The 21,668-nt window shown below is 41.9% G+C and overlaps 1 protein-coding gene across 2 annotated transcripts in view; it reads right to left on the bottom strand.

Annotated features, from left to right (window-relative positions):
• Mrpl48 (mitochondrial ribosomal protein L48) overlaps positions 1-8,922 on the bottom strand; it is a 55,730-nt gene extending 46,808 nt beyond the window's left edge. For both annotated transcript variants that reach the window (XM_042688128.1, XM_042688120.1), the window contains exon 1: positions 8,790-8,922. In XM_042688128.1, coding sequence (XP_042544062.1) covers positions 8,790-8,810 — 21 coding nt within the window. In that variant the 5' untranslated portion in view covers positions 8,811-8,922. The remainder of the gene's footprint in view (positions 1-8,789) is intronic.
• Between the last annotated feature and the right edge of the window lie 12,746 nt (positions 8,923-21,668).

A 21,668-nucleotide genomic window follows, 5' to 3' on the forward strand; every position in this document is an offset into this window, starting at 1 on the left:
CTGAGCTACCTTCCCAGCCCTCTATGCTAAGTTTTTGAGGAACCTCCAGACTGCTATCCAGAGTAGTTGTATTAGTTTACATTCCTTCCAACAGTGCTATAAGGTTCCTTTTCCCCCACATCTTTGCCAAATTTGTTGTTGTTCAAATCAACAATATTGGCAAACCTAACAGAGGTGAGTTGGAATCTCAAAGTTGTTTTGATTTGCATTCCCTTTATGACTGCTCCCATTTTTCAATTATAGTCTGCCCTTCAAGCACCCACTGGGAAGATAAGTGGTATAGCCTAACTAAGGAAGTATCTGACATATAGGAAGTGCTTTTACAAACCAAATAATGCTAAATGTCTGTCCAAGCTGGGTGCCTGTGGCTCATGCCCGTATTCCTAGATATTTAGGAGGCTGAGATTTGAGAATTGCCATTCAAAGCCAGCCTGGGCAGAAAAATCCATGGGACTCTTATCTCCAATTAACCAGGAAAAAGCCAGAAGTGGAACTGGTGCTCAAGTGGTAGAAAGCTAGCCTTGAGCTAAAAAGCTCAGAAACAATGCCCAGGCCCTGAATTTAATCCCAGGACATGCTTTTTTTTTTTTTTAAGTGTTCATGAGGTCCTATAACATAAAGAGAAAATCTTGCTCACTATGGATAACAATTTCAATTCCTTCAAGGTGTATATGTGAAAAGCTTCTTATGCAAATACATGGAAAATCTGAGAAATTATCACAGTTAAGAAGGGCCTGAGGAAATACTCTTAACATAATGTAATATCTAGGTGGAATCCTGGAACAGAAAAGGAACATAAAGCCGGGCACTGGTGGCTCACGCCTGTAATCCTAGCTACTCAGGAGGCTTAGATCTGAGGATCGAGGTTCAAAGCCAGCCCAGGCAGGAAACTCCGTGAGACTCTTTTTTTTTTTTTTTTTTTTTGGGTCCAGTCGTGGGGCCTGAACTCTGGGCCTGGGTGCTGTCCCTCAGCTCTTCAGCTCAAGGCTAGCACTCTACCACTTGAGCCATAGCACCACTTCTGGCTTTTTTTCTTTTTGCTTATGTGGTGCTGAGGAATCGAACCCAGGGCCTCATGCATGTAAGGCAAGCACTCTACCACTGAGCTACCTTCCCAGCCCCTCCGTGAGACTCTTATCTCCAATAAACCACTAGAAAACCAGCAGTGGCGCTGTGGCTCAAGTGGTAGAGCGCTTGCCTTGAGCTGAAGAGCGCAGGGACAGCACCCAAGCCCAGAGTTCAAGCCACATGACCGACAAAAAAAAAAAAGTAATGTATCAATATTGTTTTATTAATCATAAAAAAAATCATACAGGGATGGGAAGATGGCTCAGTGGTAGAGTGCTTGCCTTGCATGCATGAGGCCCTGGGTTTGATTCCTCAGCACCACATAAGCAGAAAAAGCTGGACGTGGCACTATGGCTCAAGTGGTAGCCTTGAGCTGAAGAGCTGAGGGACAGTGCCAAGCCCAAAGTTAAGGCCCCATGACTGACCAAAAAAATCATAATCATACAATATAAAGACATTAATGATAGGGGATACTGGCATATATAAATACTTTGTGCTATTTCCACAACATTTCAGTAAATCTAAAACAAAAGTTTATCTTGACAGAACTTTTGTTTTTATTCTGTTTTTGTGCTGGTACTAGGGCTGGAATTCAGGGCCTCAAGCATTTGTTCAGCTTTTTTCACTTGGCCAATGCTGTCAACTTAAGCCACACCATTAGTCCCAAAATTTATTTGGAAAAAGCACCAATAGCTCACAACACCTAGCTAATTCTAGCTACTCAGGAGGCTGAGATCTGAGAATCACAGTGTGAAGACAGCCTAGGGAGAAAAGCCCATGAAACCCATCTCAACCACCAAAAAAGCTGGAAGTTGAGCTGTTGTTCAAGTGGTAAAGCACAAGCCTTGGGTTCAGCCCCAATACCAACACACACATACACACAAAAAGCCCAAAACCTTTTTTATGCCATCTGCTATGCAAATTTTAAAGGGGATATAAAAACAAAATGTAATGATGTAGATGGAGTTTGAAAACATTATGCTAGGTGAAAGAAGCAAGTCACAAAGGACAGAATATTATATAGTTCCATTTTTATTAAATATTCAGAGTAGGAAAAATGGGGGAAAGGTAGTAGATAAGCAGTTGCCTAGGGCAGGAGGATGGCTAACCTTCCTAGACTGAGGTTTCTTTTGGAGGTGATGAAATGATATACTTATGTTAAAGATAAGAAATACCATAAGCATTATATGATGTAGCACACCTTCTAGGAGATCCAAATGGAGATGACCCAAAGTTCTCAGCTTTTGCAGCATTACAGACATTAAGTATCTGTTTAGAGCAATGAACCCAATTCCTAGGCAAATTCTTATAGACATAGTGCACAAAGAATATGCATACTACCTCAGGTCACCAAAACTCAACATCACTCAGCGACACCTATGTTAAATTAAAAAATTCTACTCCTCCTGGAGGATTACACATATTCAATCAAGCTTTGCTTTGGAAAATAAATAAATGATTAGAAAGAAATTAATGAATGATAATCAATTCTGACATTTACTAATCACTCATATCTACTTCATTGAATAACTACCCTGCATATAAATAATAGTAATCTTCCTTATATAGTATTATTATTTCCATGTTACAGTAGAGAAAACTGAGATTAAGTGATCTGCTCAAAGTCACATAGCTACTCTCAAACCTAGCATACAATTATGGTTTTCTCTGCTCCAAAGTCCAAAATTTCTTCACTATTCTACGCCTTCTCTCTCACATAAACAGGCGGTAGTACCTAGGAACTCAAGAGAAAATAGATCAAATGTAGGAAAAGTCTCTCAAAGAATATAAAGCCATGAAGATTAGGAAGCATATGAATAGACAAAAGAAAGACTAAAGTGAATAGATCATCTTTTAAAGCACAATTAAATCACATATTAAAAAAACTTCAGGGCTGGGAAGGTGGCTCAGTGGTAGAGCGCTTGCCTTGCATGCTCGAGGCCCTGGGTTCGATTCCTTAGCACCACATAAGCAAAAAGAAAAAAGCCGGAAGTGGTGCTGTGGCTCAAGTGGTAGAGCGCTAGCCTTGAGCTGAAGAGCTGAGGGACAGTGCCCAGGCCCAGAGTTCAGGTCCCACTACCGGACCCCAAAAAAAAAAAAAAAAAAACTTCGTGGCCAGGTGCTAGTGACTCAAGCTAACTTCTCAGGAGGCTGAGATCTGAAGATTAAAATTCAAAGCCAGTCTAAGTAGAAAACACCATGAGACTATTACCTCCAATTAACTAGCAAAAAGCTGGAAGTAGAGCTTCGCTCAAGTGGTAGAGCAGCAGTCTCAAGTGGAAAAAACCAAGTGAGAGCTTGAGAGCCTGAGTTCAAGCCTCCATACCAGCACCAAAAAAGAAAACAAAAACAAAAATAAAATGAAACAAAAAAACCTTTGTAAAGTATATGTGCAGCATGCTTACCCTAATATTACCAGCATAAAAGACAGAATAGAGAACTAAGAGCCTCTGGAAAACTCAGGCTGGCACCTCACATCACTGGCCAAATGCTTCAAAGTTACAGCAGATGACTCAAAGGTATCATCAGGCCCAACATCTACTACCCATGCCAAACAGAATAAAAATCAGATATATTTTTAAATAGGTCGCATTATATGGAGATGCACTGAATGGGAAGAGAAATCTAGATGAGACTGCTTTTTCCTCATTTTAATTGTTCAGATTCTGAGTCCACAATAGCTAAGGATTTAATTATCTAAAAGCTAGGCTTAAATACTTGACAACTTTCTGGAAGACATTCAAATTGTGGTGTGAGCCCTTCCTTTGGCTCTTGGAAATGTGCTTCCTCTCCCCTGCAATGCTCGGCATTATTTATCAGGACAAAAGTAATCTATTTTGAGACTGAATCCACAAATAGCCCCTTCCCCCAGTCAGCAGATGAAGAGCAGCTTGGGCTCTGCAAGTGGAAAGGGAGTGCAGTGATGCCACTGGATGAATGAATGAATGAGGACACAGCTGCTGCAGTCATTACAAAAATACTTGTCCTGGAACTGAGAAGGGAATGTACAGATCCAAAAAACTAAAGTCATAGGGCAAAATCTATACTGGGGGATACATTCAAACACCAGAGCCTGGGCTAGATCATGAATGCAATAATTCAGGGGCCTTATGCAAGCAAATGAGAGCTGTTTATGAATATTAATAGTACGTTTGCATATTAATATTACTTTAAATGCCATCTGTTGAATGTATTCTTTTTATTTTTTTATTTTTTTGTCAGTCATAAGGCCTAAACTCAAGACCTCTGGGCTATCCCTGAGCTCTTTTGCTCAAGGCTAGTGTACTACCACTTTGCACCACAGTGCCAGTTCTGGTTTTTGAGTGGTTAATTGGAGATAAAGTCTCATGGGGACTTTTCTGCCAGAGCTGGCTTCAAATCGCAGTCCTCAGATCTCAGCCTCCTGAGGAGATAGGCTTACAGGCATGAGCCATTGATGTACAGCTGGATATTCTTTGAGCTAAGCGCTTACCTACTACTTAACCCTAGCCAGGCATGGTGGTATATAACTGTAATCTCAGCTACTCAAGAAGTAGATATAGGAGAATCACAAGTTCAAAGCTAATGTGGGCAAAGTTAATCAGACCACATCTCAAAACAAAATAAAAGAGCTAGGGCCCAGCTCAAGTGGTAGAGTGCTTTACCTAGCAAGCATGAGGCTTCAGGTTCAACTCCCCCAGTATTGTACAACAACCTCTAATACATGCATAAAGATAATTGCTTCTGTTTTGTGTAGGAAAAACTGCCCAAAGTTAGAGTTGATAAGAGATGCCAGGTATGCTTGAACCCAAAGCCCATTTTTTCCACTCTGCCACAGTACCTCTGAAAACAGTTGCATCAACTTATACTAGTAAAATTTATGTGCATTTAATAATAGCTTCAATACTCCTACTATTTAGCTGGGCGCTAGTGGCTCAGACTATAATCCTAGTTACTCAGGAGGTCAAGATTTGAGGATCACCAGCACTGGCAGGCAAGTCTATGAGATTCTATCAGCAATTAACTGGAAAAAAAAAAAAAAAAAAAGGAAGAGCATAAATGGAGCTATGGCTCAAGTAGCAGCCTTGAACAAAAAAGCTAAGGGAAACCATTCAGGACCTGAGTTCAACCCCAGTACCAGCACGCGTGTGTGTGCAGTGCATGCACACTTGCACACACACATGCACAAATCATCATCATCATCATCATTATCATCTCATCATCATCATCATCATCATCATCATCATTTTATCATTTGTTGAGGACCTGTCATACGCTAATTATCTTCTCCTCACAATATTCTGTGAGGAAACCAAAGGCCAAAAAGACAAATTTAAAGTCTAGAGGTATGACTCAGTAGTAAAGCACTTCCCTAGCAAGCAAGCTAGCATTGCCAAAAATAAGAGAAAACTGAATTAATATACCCGATGGTCTAAAGCAAAGAGTTGATTAGTGGTCATACTGTAGCTGATGTCAGAATTGAGGATATTTTCTCTAATATAAACTGCTGCTATAAAGTTTTGCTATTACACAAAAGCTCTTATTTTTCCCTGGGCTGAACTATACCTTGATCTACATTCTAAGTCTTCAATAGAAGTTAATTTTATCTTAGACATCCTTAACAGGATCAATCCCAAGCCGGGCACCGGTGGCTCAGGCCTGTAATCCTAGTTATACAGGAGGCTGAGATCTGAGGATCACGGTTCAAAGCCAGCCTGGGCAGTAAAGTCTGTGAGACTTTATCTCCAATAAACCACTAGTAAACTGGAAATGGTGCTGTGGCTCAAGCGGTAGAGCACTCGCCTTGAGCTGAAGAGCACAGGGACAGCACCCAAGCCCAGAGTTCAAGCCCCACGACCTACAAAAAAAAAAAAAAAAAAGGATCAATCCCATCTGTTAGGTTCATCCAACAGAAGCACAGAAGCTTCTATAGTGGACGAGCTACTCAGGAGGCTGAGGCAAAAGGATCCACTTCATTCTAGGAGCTTGAGGTCAGCCTAAACTTCTCAAAAAAATAAAAAGAAAGAAAGAAGGAAGGAAGGAGGAAAGGAAGGAAGGAAGGAAGGAAGGAAAGAGGAGAGAGAAAGAAGGAAAAAAGGATCTAATGCAAGAAAACAAAATAAAAAGCAATTCAGACAATTCAAGTTCTTCTCACTAGCCTCAGTCAGTACCCACCATTATCTCACACACAAGGCCTCTGCTAGCAGCTCTGTCCATCATGATCCATCTGCTATTTAAATATGTCCCTGACCCAGAACTGAAACATTTGCAGGTACCTCTAATTATCTGACTCACACACCTAGAATACCCAAACCAATCTCCCTATAATTTCCATAGTTTAAGCCTAGTTCACAACTTTTTGTGTGTGTATGTTTACGTGCACATGCCAGTCTTAGGGCTTGAACTTGGGGTCTAGGTACTGTCCCTGAGCTTTTTTGCTCTAGTCTAACACTCTACCACTTGAACCATAGCTCTACTTCCTGCTTTTTGGTGGTTAATTGGAGATAGGAGTCTCACAAGACTTCTTTACCTAGGCTAGCTTCAAATCCTGAGTAGCTAGGATAACTGATGTGAGCCATCAGTGCTTAGCCCTAGTTCACAACTTTGGTATGACACAGAATAAATTTGGTTCATGAGGCTGGGAAGGTGACTCAGTGGTAGAACGCTTGCCTTGCATCAATGAGGGATGGTTCAATTCCTCAGCACCACATAAGCAGAAAAAGCCAGAAGTGGCGCTGTGGCTCAAGTGGTAGAGTGATAGCCTTGAGCTGAAGAGCTGAGGGACAGCACTCAGGCCCAGAGTTCAAGCCTCACGACTATCAAAAAACAAAACAAAACACCAAAGATCAGGAATTCAACATTTGAAAAGCAAGGAATCAGAAGGGTAGAAAGGGCCAAGACATCTGAAAGGGATCAATCAGGCTGGGCAGGGCCCTTTTATTGTTAGATGCAGGCCTTAGTTTCATATTTCCTTGGGCTTTTCTGGAGAATGGAGCGGGACACAGTGGATCACAACTCAATACCAGGTACTCAAGAGGCATAGATTAAGAGAATTAGGGTTCAGCCCAAGCAAAAAATTGATACCCCCATCTCAACCAATAAAAGGCTAGGCACATGAGTACCTGCCTGCCCTCACCTCTGTGAGAAGTATGAACAGAAAGATCATGGTCCAGACTGTCCCTGGCAAAAATAAAACAAAAAAACACCAAGGCTATATCTTCTTTTTAAAAAATAGCTGAGCTTGGTGGCTCATACCTGTAATCCTAGCTACTCAAGGAGGCTGAGGTTCCAGGCCACTCTGGAGCATAAAGTTTATGAGACACTCCCCCCCCACACACACCTAACAGAAAAAAAAGCTAGATATGGTAATACACACCTGTTATCCAGCTGTGGTAGTAAACATAAATAGGAGGATCATGGTCTAGGCTTGTTGGGACAAAAAGACAGATCTTACTTAATAATAACCAAAGCAAAAACAGCCTGTGGTATGGCTCAAGCAGTAGAACATCTGCTCAACCACCAGTAATGGGAGGAAGATACATAGATAGGTAGACTGACAGACAGACAGATGGATGGATTGTATCATTGAAAAATGATTCTTCCCTTTCGGCATTCTTCAAAATCAAGACAAATAGAACAGCAGAGTAGCCACCAGTGTGACCATCTATAATTTGGAAACCTGATTTTCTATTATCTTTGTCTCAAATCTGGACAAATTCTTACAAATCTGCTGAAGTTAACGAATAGTGTCATAAAGTGAGGCCTGGACCCTTAGAAAAACATAAATCTAAAGATATTCACTGGGAGCCCCCAAGATACAGATAGATCTCAGAGCAACAATGACCAACCAAACTTAGGTGCTACAGAAAGGATCCCCATAACTATTGCAACTAATGTATAAATTACCATCTTAATATGAATTGTTAAAATCTCAATTGCTTCAGAGAAAGAAATGGTGCATGTTTTCTCTTACATCCAGAAGCTAGACGTGGTAAATTATATAGGATTCTAGACATTCACACACAGTGAGACCAAAGGAGGAGATTTTTAGGATCCTGAGAAACACAGAAGGTGCAATGCCTATATGCATCGGACCACATAAAATAATATTTATCGAAATGAAAAAAAAAAAAAAAAGTCCATTGCTCAGCAGCCTAATCTAATTGAAAGAGCTCAATTAAAATATATTAAGGAAAGGAATAAAGCCAAGGTATGCACTTAAGAACTTCGAGCTATGGGCTGAGAGCATGGCCTAATTGATAGAACCCAAGCCCTTCAGGCCCTGAATTCAAACCTCATATCACCACCACCAAAAAGAAAAAGAAAAAAAAATAGCTTATCTATTCTGTATAGTCACTTAAATAAGGTCCCAACCAGTTCAGTACGTCAAAACCCTTCCAGCAGGAAAAAAAAAATGTTAGTTGACCAAAACAAACGCAATGACACATCCAAGGTCAGACAATTTATGGGGTCCCTATCGTGGTGAGAGATGCCCACCGCTCAGCTTACTCCTTCCCAAGCAAAAAAGTAGCGGGAGGACAAGCGGAAGGGGCGTGGCGCGAGGCGGCAAGAGGCGGCGGTCGGAGGAGGTTCCGCAGGCGTTTGACCGCGAGTGCCGCGAGGCATGCCGGAAAAGGCCTGTTCTCCCTGGTATTTCAGGCCCGGAAGTCTGCGTGCGGGCCCCGCTTGCTCTCCCCACCCACTGCCTGCTCCTCGTCCTGCGTGCGTGGAACCTACGTTACCTTCCCCAGAGTACGGCTCATTCTTTGCGGCTGCGGCCTCTAGACGGACAGAAGATCCGCCCCAGCAGCCGCGACCCCGGGGCGTCTGAAAACGGTGACGGAACGGCCTTGCTCAGGTCCGGTAGTAAAACCCGACCGAGTTTCGCTCAACTCCGGCAGCATCTTGGTTCCGGCAGCTTTCGCGACTCAATAAGTAGGGATCCTACTCCTCATCAGCATTCAGTGGTCACCTTCACCGCTATAATTAATTAATCACCCTCCAAGGTCACACAATCGTATCTCACTTACTAAACGTATTTGTTGGTGTAACTTCCCATACTTGATTGAGTTCCTCCAGGAACTCAAATTCTATCGCAATTCTTTAGAGCTTCTGTAACAGGACATGAATATGACCTGTCACCGCGACCTCAGAACTGATTAGACCTACGTGAACTTTTCTGAAATTCCATTATCTCATGATAATTGAGAATAATTTTTATTTATTATTTATATATTTACGTGTGTGTGTGTGTGTGTGTGTATTGGGGCTTAATCCTGGGCCTGGGTGCTGTCCTTGAGCTTTTCTTGCTCAAGGCTGGCGTTGTACCACTTGAGCTATAGCTCCACTACCAGCTTTTTTTCTGGTTAATTGGAGATAAAAGTCTCACGGATATTCCTGCCGTGATCCTCAGATCTTACCCTCCTCAGTAGATTTCAGGCATGAGCTACCGTGTCTGGTTTTTAACTATCTTTTTGGAGTGGCCATTACGTTATGCTCATAGATCACATTGTTTTCCTCAGGAAGCCTGCTGGGGAGATACCAGTTTTACAGATAAGGACGTTTTAAGGGACATGTTTGAAATCAATTAATTGAGCTGAGTTTTCAATTTGTCTAATTTGTATCGTTGGTTTTCCCTCTGACATGCCTTTTATAGTGATGATGTGACTGGGAATGTGACCTAGTGGTAAAGTGCTTGCCTTGCATGCATGAAGCCCTGGGTTCAATTCCTCAGTGCCACATAAACAGAAGAAAAGAAAAAGTGGCACTGTGTCTCAATTGGTAGTGTGCAAAAGAAGCTCAAGAACAGTGCTCAGGCCCTGAGTTCAAGCCCTAAGCCTGGCAAAAAAGACAAAAAGAAATATAGTGATGATGTCAGTATACATATTCATTTATTTACACCCAGTAAAGCTTTTTTTTTTTTTGTCAGTAGTGGGCCTTGAACTCTAGGACTGAGTGCTGTCCCTCAGCTCTTCAGCTCAAGGCAAATGCTCTGCCACTAGAGCCACAGCACCACTTCTGGTTTTCTGGTCGTTTAGTAGAGATAAGTGTTTCTCAGACTTTCGTGCCTGGGCTGGCTTTGAACCACGATCCTCAGATCTCAGCCTCCTGAATAGCTAGTATTACAAGCATGAGCCACCAGTGCCCGGCCATTAAAACATTTTGTTAGGACTCCCTGTGCCAGTTCTTTGATAGACTCCTGGAAACACATAAATTAATATTACATGGTATCTGCCTGCCACTGGGCCCCTTCTGTGCACTAAGACATTCACGAGCTTCAATTAAAAAATAAAAAGGGAAGAAATGCCACACCACATACACTTGGTTGAAACTTCTGGAATGAAAGGTTCTGGACAGGAGTGGAGCCTGGCATAGACTCAAATCCCAGGCATCCCCCAGGAGTTGGTGGAGAACCGGATTCCCTAGAGAAGACAATCTGGTCAGACTTAACCCGTTGTTCTCTGAGAAAGAGAAGTTCCAGTGTGACTGCTGCTCACCACAGTGACCCAGGGCCCAGTGGCAGGATTCCTGCCCTGTGCCCTGACAAGTCCCACCTGGGAGAGCATCTGTCCTGCCTCCAGGCCTCCAGGCCTGCCATTGTACACAACAACCCTTGTTTCCTCCTCTAACAAGCAGCTCAGTATCCAACCACCATGGGAACCCAGTCCAAGAAGCACAATGGAGGGGAAGCTGCCGAAGCAAGCGTTTGGAAAGGAGCAGAGATCACAGCAGGCAAAGCAGCCATGAAGATGTGTCTACAAGGAGTCCTTAGGTGGGTTCAGCAAAGAGAAGCCGGCGCAGGTGGGCGGAGCACTTCCATAAAGCTGCCTGTGGTGGATAGATGGCTTCTGATTTGACATCGACAACAGAATAAGGGGCTGCAAATTCAATGAATAGTCTCTGGCCAGAGAAACAAGGTCAAACGCTTAAGTTCCTGCACTTCTAGTGGTTCCTGGTATTTCCAGCTGAGTGGACATCTTTCTGTGACGAGTGGGTGCCACGCCACCTTATGTGGAGTCTGCGTGAGAGATCGCGTTGGACAAAGAGCTTCAAGGAAGCATGCCTACAGGAAGGGAGTGTTGGTTCAAGGCTTCCCATACACTTGGCTGCACCTTTATAACCTCTACCTTTATTCTTACTATATTCTTCTTGGCTGTACATTCGTTGCCTTTATTCTCGTTTTGGCTATTTTTCTATTGATCCTCGAACAGAGCATGTTGTATTTTTCCAGTCCAATAGAAACGGCTTCTCTAAGTAATAAAGACTAAGGCCAAAGATTAAATGTGGGCAATGCCCCAATCAATCTATTATCTGATGTGATGCTGCCTCCAGAAACTCCTACAACTTCACAAGTGGTTTTGCAGCTCAAGCATAGTAAATATAGAGACTTAAAATTTCCAGATATGTCCAACAGACAAAATCAATGAATTAAACTAAGTTGAAAAGAGTTATCCCAGTAGTTCAGAGAGTTCATAAAAAAGAAGGGACCTCTAATTATAAAAGAAAAAGAAAGATTCTCCCAACAGTTATGATTGTTTAGTCCAACTTACGTTATAGGGAATAGATGGTGTTTTCACACAAAATATAAAGTTAGTAACATATTTCCTGAACCAACCAAGAACCATTTCCTTATACAGGAGCTTATAAAAATGAAAATAGTTGGATAAAAATAAAATTAAAAAGAGTACAATATAAGTACAGCCCTGTCTTAGGTTTGTTAATTATTAAACATAAAAAGGCTGAATAGATGACGTATTCTATTAAACAATATGCTAGACTTGTTTCGCACCACTTAGCTTAAACAGTTGGTGAGATAGTCATCAATTTTCACGTAATTCATCAATGTTTTGCCTTTAAAAAAATTGATTACGTGCTTAAATAAACAAAGAATCTATGTCACAATCACATACTGTATAAAAATGTTAATTCTCCTCAATAAAGATACACTCAGATGCAACTCTTTTGAGTCTGTGTCTGTTTGTCACTTCGCCGACTCCTTTGCCCACCTATCCCGAGATCCCTGTCCCGTCAGTCCCAGTGCTCCGGCCAAGCTGGTCTGTCACATCTGCCTTTAAGTGACACATAGGAATTAGTGGAGAGGCGAGCCAGGTGCCAGTGCCTCATGCCTATGCTACTCAGGAGGCTGAAATCTGAGGACCACAGTTCAAAGCCAGCCCGGGCAGGAAAGTCCATGAGACTCTTATTTCCAATGAGCCACCAGAAAACTGGAAGTGGCGCTGTGGCTCAAGTGGCAGAGCACTAGCCTTGAGCTGAAGAACTCAGGGACAGTGCCCAGGCCCAGGACTGACAAAAAAGAAAAAGAAATTAGTGAAGAGAGGTACTAATTGTAACAAGCAATTATACAGCAATGAAAATTTCAGGCTACAGAGATATGCACATATACTGTTGCAAAGAAAGTCCATAACATATAATGTCATCATCAAGTGAAATAACGAATATGTAATCCTTGTTGCTTTTTCTGCTGTTATTGTTCTTTCTGTTGCAGCTGCATTTGATTAATTTTCCTCTCTCTGCAGTTACCAGTACTCGTCTTTTTGATTCATGCATAGGAATCATCCCAACCCAGTACTGTTAGAATTTACAAAGCTGGATCTTTTCACCCTATCAATCCAATTTCAGAGCCACCAAGAGCTATGTAGGTAAATGTATTTCTCTTTGAAGGTATCTTTTCTCCTTTCAGTGGCAGAACTACTACGATACTGTGATAATTATTATTATTTTTTTACATATATGCTGGTACTGGGCTTTAACTCAGGACCTAGGCACTGGTCCTTAACATTTTTGCTCAAGGCTGGCATGCTTCCACTTGAGACACAACTCCACTTCCAGCTTTTTTTGGTGGTTAATTAGAGATAAGAATCTCTCAGGTTTGTCTGCTGAGGCTAACTTTGAACCATGATTCTCAGTTCTCAATGTTCTAAGTAGCTAAGATTATAGGTATGAGCCACCAGCACCTGGCTGTAATGGTTACTTTTTTTTTTATTTTTTTCTTTTTCTTTTTTTTCCGTCATAGGGATTGAACTCAGGGTGTTGTCCCTGAGCTCATTTTTGCTCTGCTGGTGCTCCACCACTCTGAGCCACAGCCACTAGCTAAGTAGGTAGCTACTTAGGAAACCAAGGCCTGGAGTCTTGTGGTACAAAGCCAGCCTGAGATGAAAAGTCTGAGAAACTGCCAATTCCAGAATAGCTAGCAAAAAGCAAAGCTAGAAGCCCATGAATAAGAAAACCAAGTGATCTTGAACCCCTGAATTAAGCCCCAGTACTGGCACAAAAAGAAAGGGAGAAGAGAGCGAGGAGATGAGGCCAAGGGAAAAAGAGAGGGAGAAGGAGAGGGAGAAGTTCACAATTAAATGATGTACTAATGATATAAATTAAAGGCCACTCAATATAAGGTAGTATTCTCAGTTATTATGAGGAAATTGAATGTCCAGAAGGTTCACAAAGGGTCAGTCAGATTTGAAATTGGGATTAGAAGTCAGATTTCTAAACCCTGCTAGATGCTGGAATGAATTAATCATACAGAAATCCTTGAGTCCATGTATAGACTAAGAGCTCCCAAGGACCAGAAGATATCTTAGTCAACTTTGTGTCCCCAGTATTTAGTCTAGGACTTAGCCCACAGTAATATGCATCTGGTGAACTGATTGAATACTTCCTCTTCTTCCTCCTCTCTCTCCTATCTGTAACCCATCTCTGCAATGCATTTTTTTGTCAGTCATGGGACTTAAACTCAGCCTGGGCACTGTCCCTCAGCTCTTCAGCTTAAGGAGAGAGCTCTACCACTTGAGCCATAGCACTATTTCTGGTTTTCTAGTGGTTTACTGGAGATAAGAGTCTCATGGACTTCCCTGCCCAGGATGGCTTTGAACCACAATCCTCAAATCTCAGCCTCCTTAGTAGCAAGATTGCAGGTGTGAACCCCTGGTGCCCAGCTCTGCAATGCATTTTGTGTCTGCATCTTCACAGGTAGCATGGTAGTGACAGAAATGGAGAATAGGTATAGACTAAGGCCTCAGATCTGATCTTGTCTCTGTCCATGCTATGTTTAGGGTTTTTTTTTTTTTTTTTAATTTTTTGGTCCGGTCGTGGGGCCTGAACTCTGGGCCTGGACACTGTCCCTCAGCTCTTCAGCTCAAGGCTAGCACTCTACTACTTGAGCCACAGCGCCACTTCTGGCTTCTTTCTTTTTGCTTATGTGGTGCTGAGGGCCTCGAGCATGCAAGGCAAGCACTCTACCACTGAGCCACCTTCCCAGCCCGTTTTTTTTTTTTTTAAAGAGAGTGTAATGTTTTTAGAATTTTCATGCCTGCCTAAAATGTAGATAATAGAAAGAATAATTGTGAGAAAAAGTATTAGAAAGGCAGAATATTGTTGTTATTAAATGTTAGGCCAAAGTCTTTGATCCGTCAGGACCAGTAAGGAAAGGAATAGTGTAGGAGAGAGTGAAGGCAATAAATCTAGTGGAAGACTGAGGTGGTAATTTGTGTAAGAAGGAGAAGACCTAAATTTAGGCACTGATAAAGATGCATCTATGAGAGATGTTAAGAAGATGGAACAGGCAGATGCTAGTGATAGATTAGATGTGAGCAGTAAAAGATATTCTGATTTGAGTACTGGGCCAACTAGAAAGTAGATAAGCCAGTTTCCCATTCTACCAACATGTGATCTGCTGCTGCCTGCTCCCTTCTGCCAACAAACTCCTAGTCCATCAGCCTAGAATGCAAAATAGATAGGAGATTCACCAAGTCCTTTTTGACCTCCTTAATGAGAGAGAAAAAAAATGACTGAGATATTGGATGCCACCTGCAAAAAAGCTGGCTAGAGTCAGTACTTTAGACCTGAATTCTAGATGGTTTTGCCCTTCACAATGAGGGAATACTGGAAAAAGGACAGTTATGATAGTATGGTAAAGGAAAAGAGAACCAAATAGTAATTTGTGGTCATTTTTTAAATGGTTGAACTAATGTGTTCTTCCTCTCTTCTACACCATTCTTCATGTTGCAATCACAGTGATTTCTAAGCAAATCTGATCATGTTCCTGATCTTCCAAGGATTGTTTAATGGCTTCCACTGCTTATGACAGTGCTGCCCAACAGAAATTTCTGCACATGTGCTAATGTTGTACATTTGCTTGGTTTTATAGATAGCTACCAGTCACACGTGGCCATTGAGCACTTAAAATGTGACAAATGTGACATAGGGACTGGATTTTAAATTAAGTATACCTGTAAGTGTAAATATCTAGTGGCTCCTTGTAACAACTTACAGGATCAGATACAAACTCTTAAATATGTATACCAAGTCCCAAAAGGGCACTTGATATAACCATGATTTAGATATAACCATAGTTCTTACGTATTCTTCATTCTTTAGCTAGTGACCAAGTTTTCATGAAACTTCTAAACAATAAGACTTTCTTGGGAAAACCAAAATAACACAGTATAGAACACTTTTCCAGGCTGTGTTTACTTGTCTAGCCTGTTCCCCCTCCCTTTTTTTGTCAGTTGTGGGGCCTGAACTCTGGGCCTGGGCACTGTCCCTCAGCTCTTCAGCTCAAGGCGAGCACTCTACCACTTGAGCCATAGCACCACTTCTGGTTTTCTGGTGGTTTATTGGAGATATGAGTCTCACGGACTTTTCTGCCTGGGGTGGCTTTGAACCACAATCCTCAGACTTTAGCCTGATGAGTAGTTAGGATTACAGGCGTGAGTCACCAGCATCTGGCTCCCCCTCCCTTTTATTTATTTATTTATTTATTTTGCCACTCGTGAGGCTTGAACTCAGGGCCTTGGCACTGTCCCTAAGATTCTGAGGATCCAGGGACCCAGGGCTTCATGCATGCAAGGCAAGCACTCTACCACTGAGCTACCTTTCCAGCCCCCAACCCTTTTTTTTTTTTTTAAGGAATTTTTTTTTTAATTTTCTAAGAGACAGGAAATTAATTTTATTTATGTGGGACCAAGGAATCAAACCCAGGGCTTCATGCATGCTAGGCAAGCATTCCACCACTAAGCCACATACCTAGCCCCTCTCATCCTTTTAAAAATAAATTTTATTCCTCCACCAATAGAAAATCCTGGAATTTTACAGACATAATATACCCTACCAACTCTCATTTTCTTTTTGTACCTGTACTAGAATGAACTCAGGGCCTGGACACTGTCCATTAACTTTTTCACTCAAAGCTAGCTCTGTTACTTGAGCTACAGCTTCCCTTGTGGCTTTTAGGTGGTTAATTGGAGATAAGAGTCTCACACCTTTCTTGCCTGAGCTGGCTTTGAACAATGATTCTCAAATCATAGCCTCCTGAGCAGCTAGGATTACAAATATGAGCCACTGACACTTGTTCTCTTTTTCTCTCTTTTTACACCTACAAGATGATATTTCTTTACTCACGCACCTTGAAAATTCATGCCTTTTTCAGGAGTCAAGTCAAAAGTTGCCTTTTCTATACAACTCTCAATCTCTGAATTTCCACACCCTTTTCTTATGCCCCCAACACAGTGTGCTATAACTACTTGTTCACTTGTGTATCTTTTCCACTAAATTGTAAAGAGAATTTTCTTCACTTTTGTTTTCTCAACATTTGCATAGATAATAGGATATAATGAGAGAACATATATATATATATAAAATGACAATATCAAATTGATGTTGAGTGAAATTATGAGTTTGTGAACATAGAAAAGTTCCTAGGAAGTAGAGGTGTGGCTCAAATGGTAGAACTTTTTTTTTTTTTTGGTCCACTTGTGGGGCCTGAACTCTGGGCCTGGGCACTGTCCCTCAGCTCTTCAGCTCAAGGCTAGCACTCTACCACTTGAGCCATAGCGCCACCTCCGGCTTTTTTTTTTCTTCTGCTTATGTGGTGCTGAGGAATTGAACCCAGGGCCTCAGGCTTGCAAGGCAAGCGCTCTACCACTGAGCCACCTTCCCAGCCCAAATGGTAGAACCTTGAGAGGAAAAAGTTCCTGTATAACTATGGTTTTAGATCTTTAATCACATACATATACACATCAGAAAATGAAAAAATGCCAAGGAGGCTGGAGATGTAGCTCAGTGGTAGATCACTTGCTTAGCATGGGCAAGGCCTTGGGTTTCAACCCCAGCACTAAAGAGAAAAGAAAAAAACCTGGAGGTACTTGGCCTTTCCAGATTTATTTTTATAAGCTAGCTTTCTTTTAAACCTTAAAAAACTATTCTAGCTTTCAGCACAACCACATCAGAGAAAGCCATAGGGAACAGGAGAACAAAGGGAAACCCTTTAGAAGAAGACTATGTTTGATCTCAGGTTAAAGTTCCTTTAAAATAATGTCTATGGTCACTTATAATAAATTGTTTCCCAGTGGTGCTGAAAAGTTCTAATTTAGTTTAAGTGAAAATATATAAATTAAACTACCTCAAGTTGCTAGAAACTATTTTAGTTTCAGTAGGTGCTTTTCTGCTCCTATTTTTTCTGGTACAAAGAAAATCATACTTGAAATAAATATATAAAAGCTTATAGGTGGAGGAGGGCTGACTACCCAGGAAATGTTAGAAAGAGGTGCTGCTGCCCCAGCTTCTACTTTAGGAGCAGTTTTCTGCTTCTGCAGGGCTGGGCTGTTTGGTGATTACCTAATGCCAGAGAGAGCTAAAGAATGATGAAAGAGACTGCAAGTGGTAAGCTCAAGTGGGTAGTGAGGACACAGGAGCCCATTAAAGAAGAGAGAGGACGCAGAGACCCACTCACAGAATGCAACTTAGACAAGATTTTTCTTGAAGTCAAACCTCATGTTTTACTTGATTCAGCTCAGCCTCCAGTATTATTATACAGTTGAACCCTTTTTCTCCAATTGTATTTCCTTTGTGCATTACCTATTCATGTTTTTCTCCCCATTTATACCTTGATATACTTATACTTTAATTCCTTAAAATTTTAGCCTATTATTATACACACATTTACATATTAAGAAGAAGCTTGTTATCTGGTTAAGACCACCATGCTATAACTCAAGAAATCTGGGTCTGAATCCCAGTTCCACTATTAATGACCAGGAACAGGTCACCTCCTGCCTAGTTCTCAGTAGTCAGACATATAAATGTAGGTGACAAACCAGAGTTTTAAGATCAAGGGAAGATGGTGATGGAGCTTCATTCCAAATTCCTGCTTTCGGCTTAGACCTAAGCAAGTCCTTTTGTTTTTTGTGTTGGGAGGGGAAAAAGGGGGTCATGGGCTTGAACTCAGGGCCTGTGTGCTATCCCTGAACTTTCTGCTCAAGGCTAGCACTCTACCTCTTGAGCTACAGCTTCCCTTTGTCTTTTTTTTTGGGTCCGGTCATGGGGCCTGAACTCTGGGCCTGGGCGCTGTCCCTCAGCTCTTCAGCTCAAGGCTAGCGCTCTACCACTTGAGCCACAGCACCACTTCCGGCTTTTTTCTTTTTGCTTTTGTGGTGCTGAGGAATCGAACCCAGGGCCTCAGGCATGCAAGGCAAGCGCTTTACCACTGAGCCAACTTCCCAGCCCCTTCCCTTTGTCTTTTTGAGGGCTTAATTGGAGATAAGAGGCTTGTGGACTTTCCTGCCGCGCTAGCTTCAAATTTCAATCCCCAGATCTCAGCCTTCTGAGTAACTGAGCCATTGGCACCTGGCTAGTGTCCTCTTTTATTCACTGAAATTTTAAAAAGTTTTAAGGGCCTCTAATAACTTTAGATTCCATTATTCTGTCATACAGAGATAGTTACCTAGTAACAGAACAATTCTCTCTCTTCTTTTTTTGTTGGCCGTGGGGCCTGAACTCTGAGCCTGGGCACTGTCCCTCAGCTCTTCAGCTCAAGGCTAGTGCTCTACCTCTTGAGCCACACCGCCACTTCCGGCTTTTTCTGCTTATGTGGTGCTAAGGAATTGAACCCAGGGCCTCATGCATGCAAGGCAAGCCCTCTTACCACTAAGCCACCTTTCTAGCCCACAGTTCTCTTATTAGTTCCATCTCACTAATGAGGAAATAGAGGCTTAGTCCAAGTGAATAGATTATTCTTTATGTCCAGCTACAAAGGAGCCAGACCTCCAGTTTTCTCATGGTCCCTAGCTCATTCTTGAATTCAGAACCACCTTCATGTTGTAAATAACAGCTTTATCAAAAACTGGGCTGTTTAGGATCTCACATTCCTTCAGTGTACATGTTCTTACTAGGAAATGACCTGCAAAACCTCTACCCTAAACCACTTGAAGTAACCTGTTCTTTACACCCCCAAAAAAGTAAACGCTACAGAGTAAAACAGAAGTCACTCTGAGTTAACAATGCTGTTTTGACATAAGAATTAATGACAGGCTGCATGAAGGACTCTCTTATATGCTTGACTATATAGCCCCCTGATTCTACACAGCTGGGTGTGATGGTATATGTCAGTAATCCCAGCACTCAGGAGGTTGAAGCAGAAGGATCTTGGATGTCAAGGCTAGCCTGAGGTATATAATAAGATTCTCTCCAAAAACAAAAACAAACAAACAAACAAAAATGGGCTCAGCAGGTGCAGGTGGCTCACACCTATAACCCTAGCTACTCAAAAAGCTAAGATTTGATTATCATGGTTCAAAGCCAGCCTAGGCAGAAAATTCCATGGTCCTCTTATCTCCAATAAACTATTTTTTTAAAAAAAGCCAAAAGTAGAGCTGCAGCTCAAGTAGTAGAATGTTGTCCTTGAGTAAAATAAGTTCAAGAACAGCAGCTAGGCCCAAAGTGTAAGCCCCAGGACTGGCACCAAAAAATAAATTAAATAAAAAATTAAAATTAAAAAAATATATATGGACTTGAGTAATGGCATTGCTCAAGTAGTAGAGTACTTGTCTAGCAAAGATGAAACTATGAGTTCAAACCAAAAAAAAAAAAAAAATTTAAATAAACTTGGGTTAGGGATATAGCTCAATGACAGAGCACTTCCCTAACATACACAAGGCCCTTCTTTATTCCTTTCTCTACCTCCCTCTCTCCTCTTCCAGGGAGAGAGACTGAGTAAGACTAATCAGGGTAAAGGATTAAAAGACACAGCTTTTGAGAAGGCTCTGCTTATCTGACACTCCTACTTTGGTGAAAGTTTCCTCCCACTTCAGAGGTCCTTATCATTACAAAATGTTGACTCATTGTCTCCCAGACTGTACCACTCTGGGATTCTAAGGTCATAAGGCCCTAAAAGCTCTAAAGTCCTGTAATTCTTTTTTTATTATTAATTTTAATTGCAAATTTGATTTTATAGCTATTTCTCCACTTTTTATTTTTTTTTTTTTGTCAGTTGTGGGCCTGAACTCTGGGCCTAGGTGCTGTCCCTCAGCTCTTCAGCTCAAGGCACATGCTCTACCACTTGAGCCACAGCACCACTTTCTCTTTTTTCTGCTTATGTGGCGCTGAGGAATCGAACCCAGGGCCTCATGCATGCAAGGCAAGCACTCTACCACTGAGCCACCTTCCCAGCCTAGTCTTGTAATTCTTGTGGAACCTGACAAAGGGATAGGGCAGTTGTAGAAGAGCCAGTTTCTAGCTGATTCTCCTGTCTGCTCCACCTCCAATCTGCTTTCCTGGCAGTGATTTGGGGTTCAAGTGTTCAATTAGCAAAACCCAAGGCCTTGGGCAAGCTCTATACCACTGAGCTACATTCCTAACTCTGCTCAACTAAGAAATACAAAAATTATGACACATTTATCCACAAAATACTTCATCCTGTCCAATTAAAAGCAGAAAGAAAAACAGATGCAACTAACAATATCTAATATAGTTTGTTTCAGGGCTTGGAAGGTGGCTCAGTGGTAGAGTGCTTGCCTTGCATGCATGAGGCCCTGGGTTTGATTCCTAAGCACCACATAAGTGAAAAGAAAAAAGCCGGAAGAGGCGCTGTGGTTCAAGTGGTAGAGTGCTAATCTTGAGCTGAAGAGCTGAGGGACAGCCCCCAGGCCCAGAGTTCAGGCCCCACGACCAGACCCAAAAAAAAAAAAATATATATATATATATATATATATATAGTTTGTTTCATTGTGTTGAAACAGAAGAGCTGAAGAAATGCCTCAAGTAAAGGTCCTGCCTAGCAAGGACAAGGCCTTCAGTTTAAAATCCCATCCCAACCAAAATTAAATAGATAAATAAATGCATAAATATATGAAAAGGATGGCAAAGGTTAATTGCATTTGTTTCCAGATGGTAGTATAGTGGGTTTTATTTCCAGCATACTTTTAATAATTTCTGTTTTCTAAAATATTCATATATATATATATGCTGTAGGCCACACCTGGTGCTACCAGTTTATTTGGGGAGTTGGGGACAGAGATGACTCATCTCAAGATAGGGAGAGGTCACCAGGGTTTTGACTGAGACTGTCATTTAAGGAGAAGGACAAGCACTGAACAGAGCAGCGACCGATCAGCTCAGCCAGAGTTCATCCCGGAAGCTCTGACGGTGGCACTACATGGGTCAGAATCCAGCGGCAAAAGTAGAAGCTAACGTGGCAGCCACAGCCCTGGAAGACCTGTCTGGACAAGCCAATCTCACCATCTGAGGCTGTCTACGATAGCCCCGCCCCCTGCCTCTTCCCATTGGTCCACCGGGGCTCATTTTGTTTCCCGGGACCCGCCTCCCTGGCG

Source organism: Dipodomys spectabilis, unplaced genomic scaffold (assembly GCF_019054845.1).
Source record: "Dipodomys spectabilis isolate Male_0828 unplaced genomic scaffold, ASM1905484v1 ptg000003l, whole genome shotgun sequence".
Taxonomy (NCBI): domain Eukaryota; kingdom Metazoa; phylum Chordata; class Mammalia; order Rodentia; family Heteromyidae; genus Dipodomys; species Dipodomys spectabilis.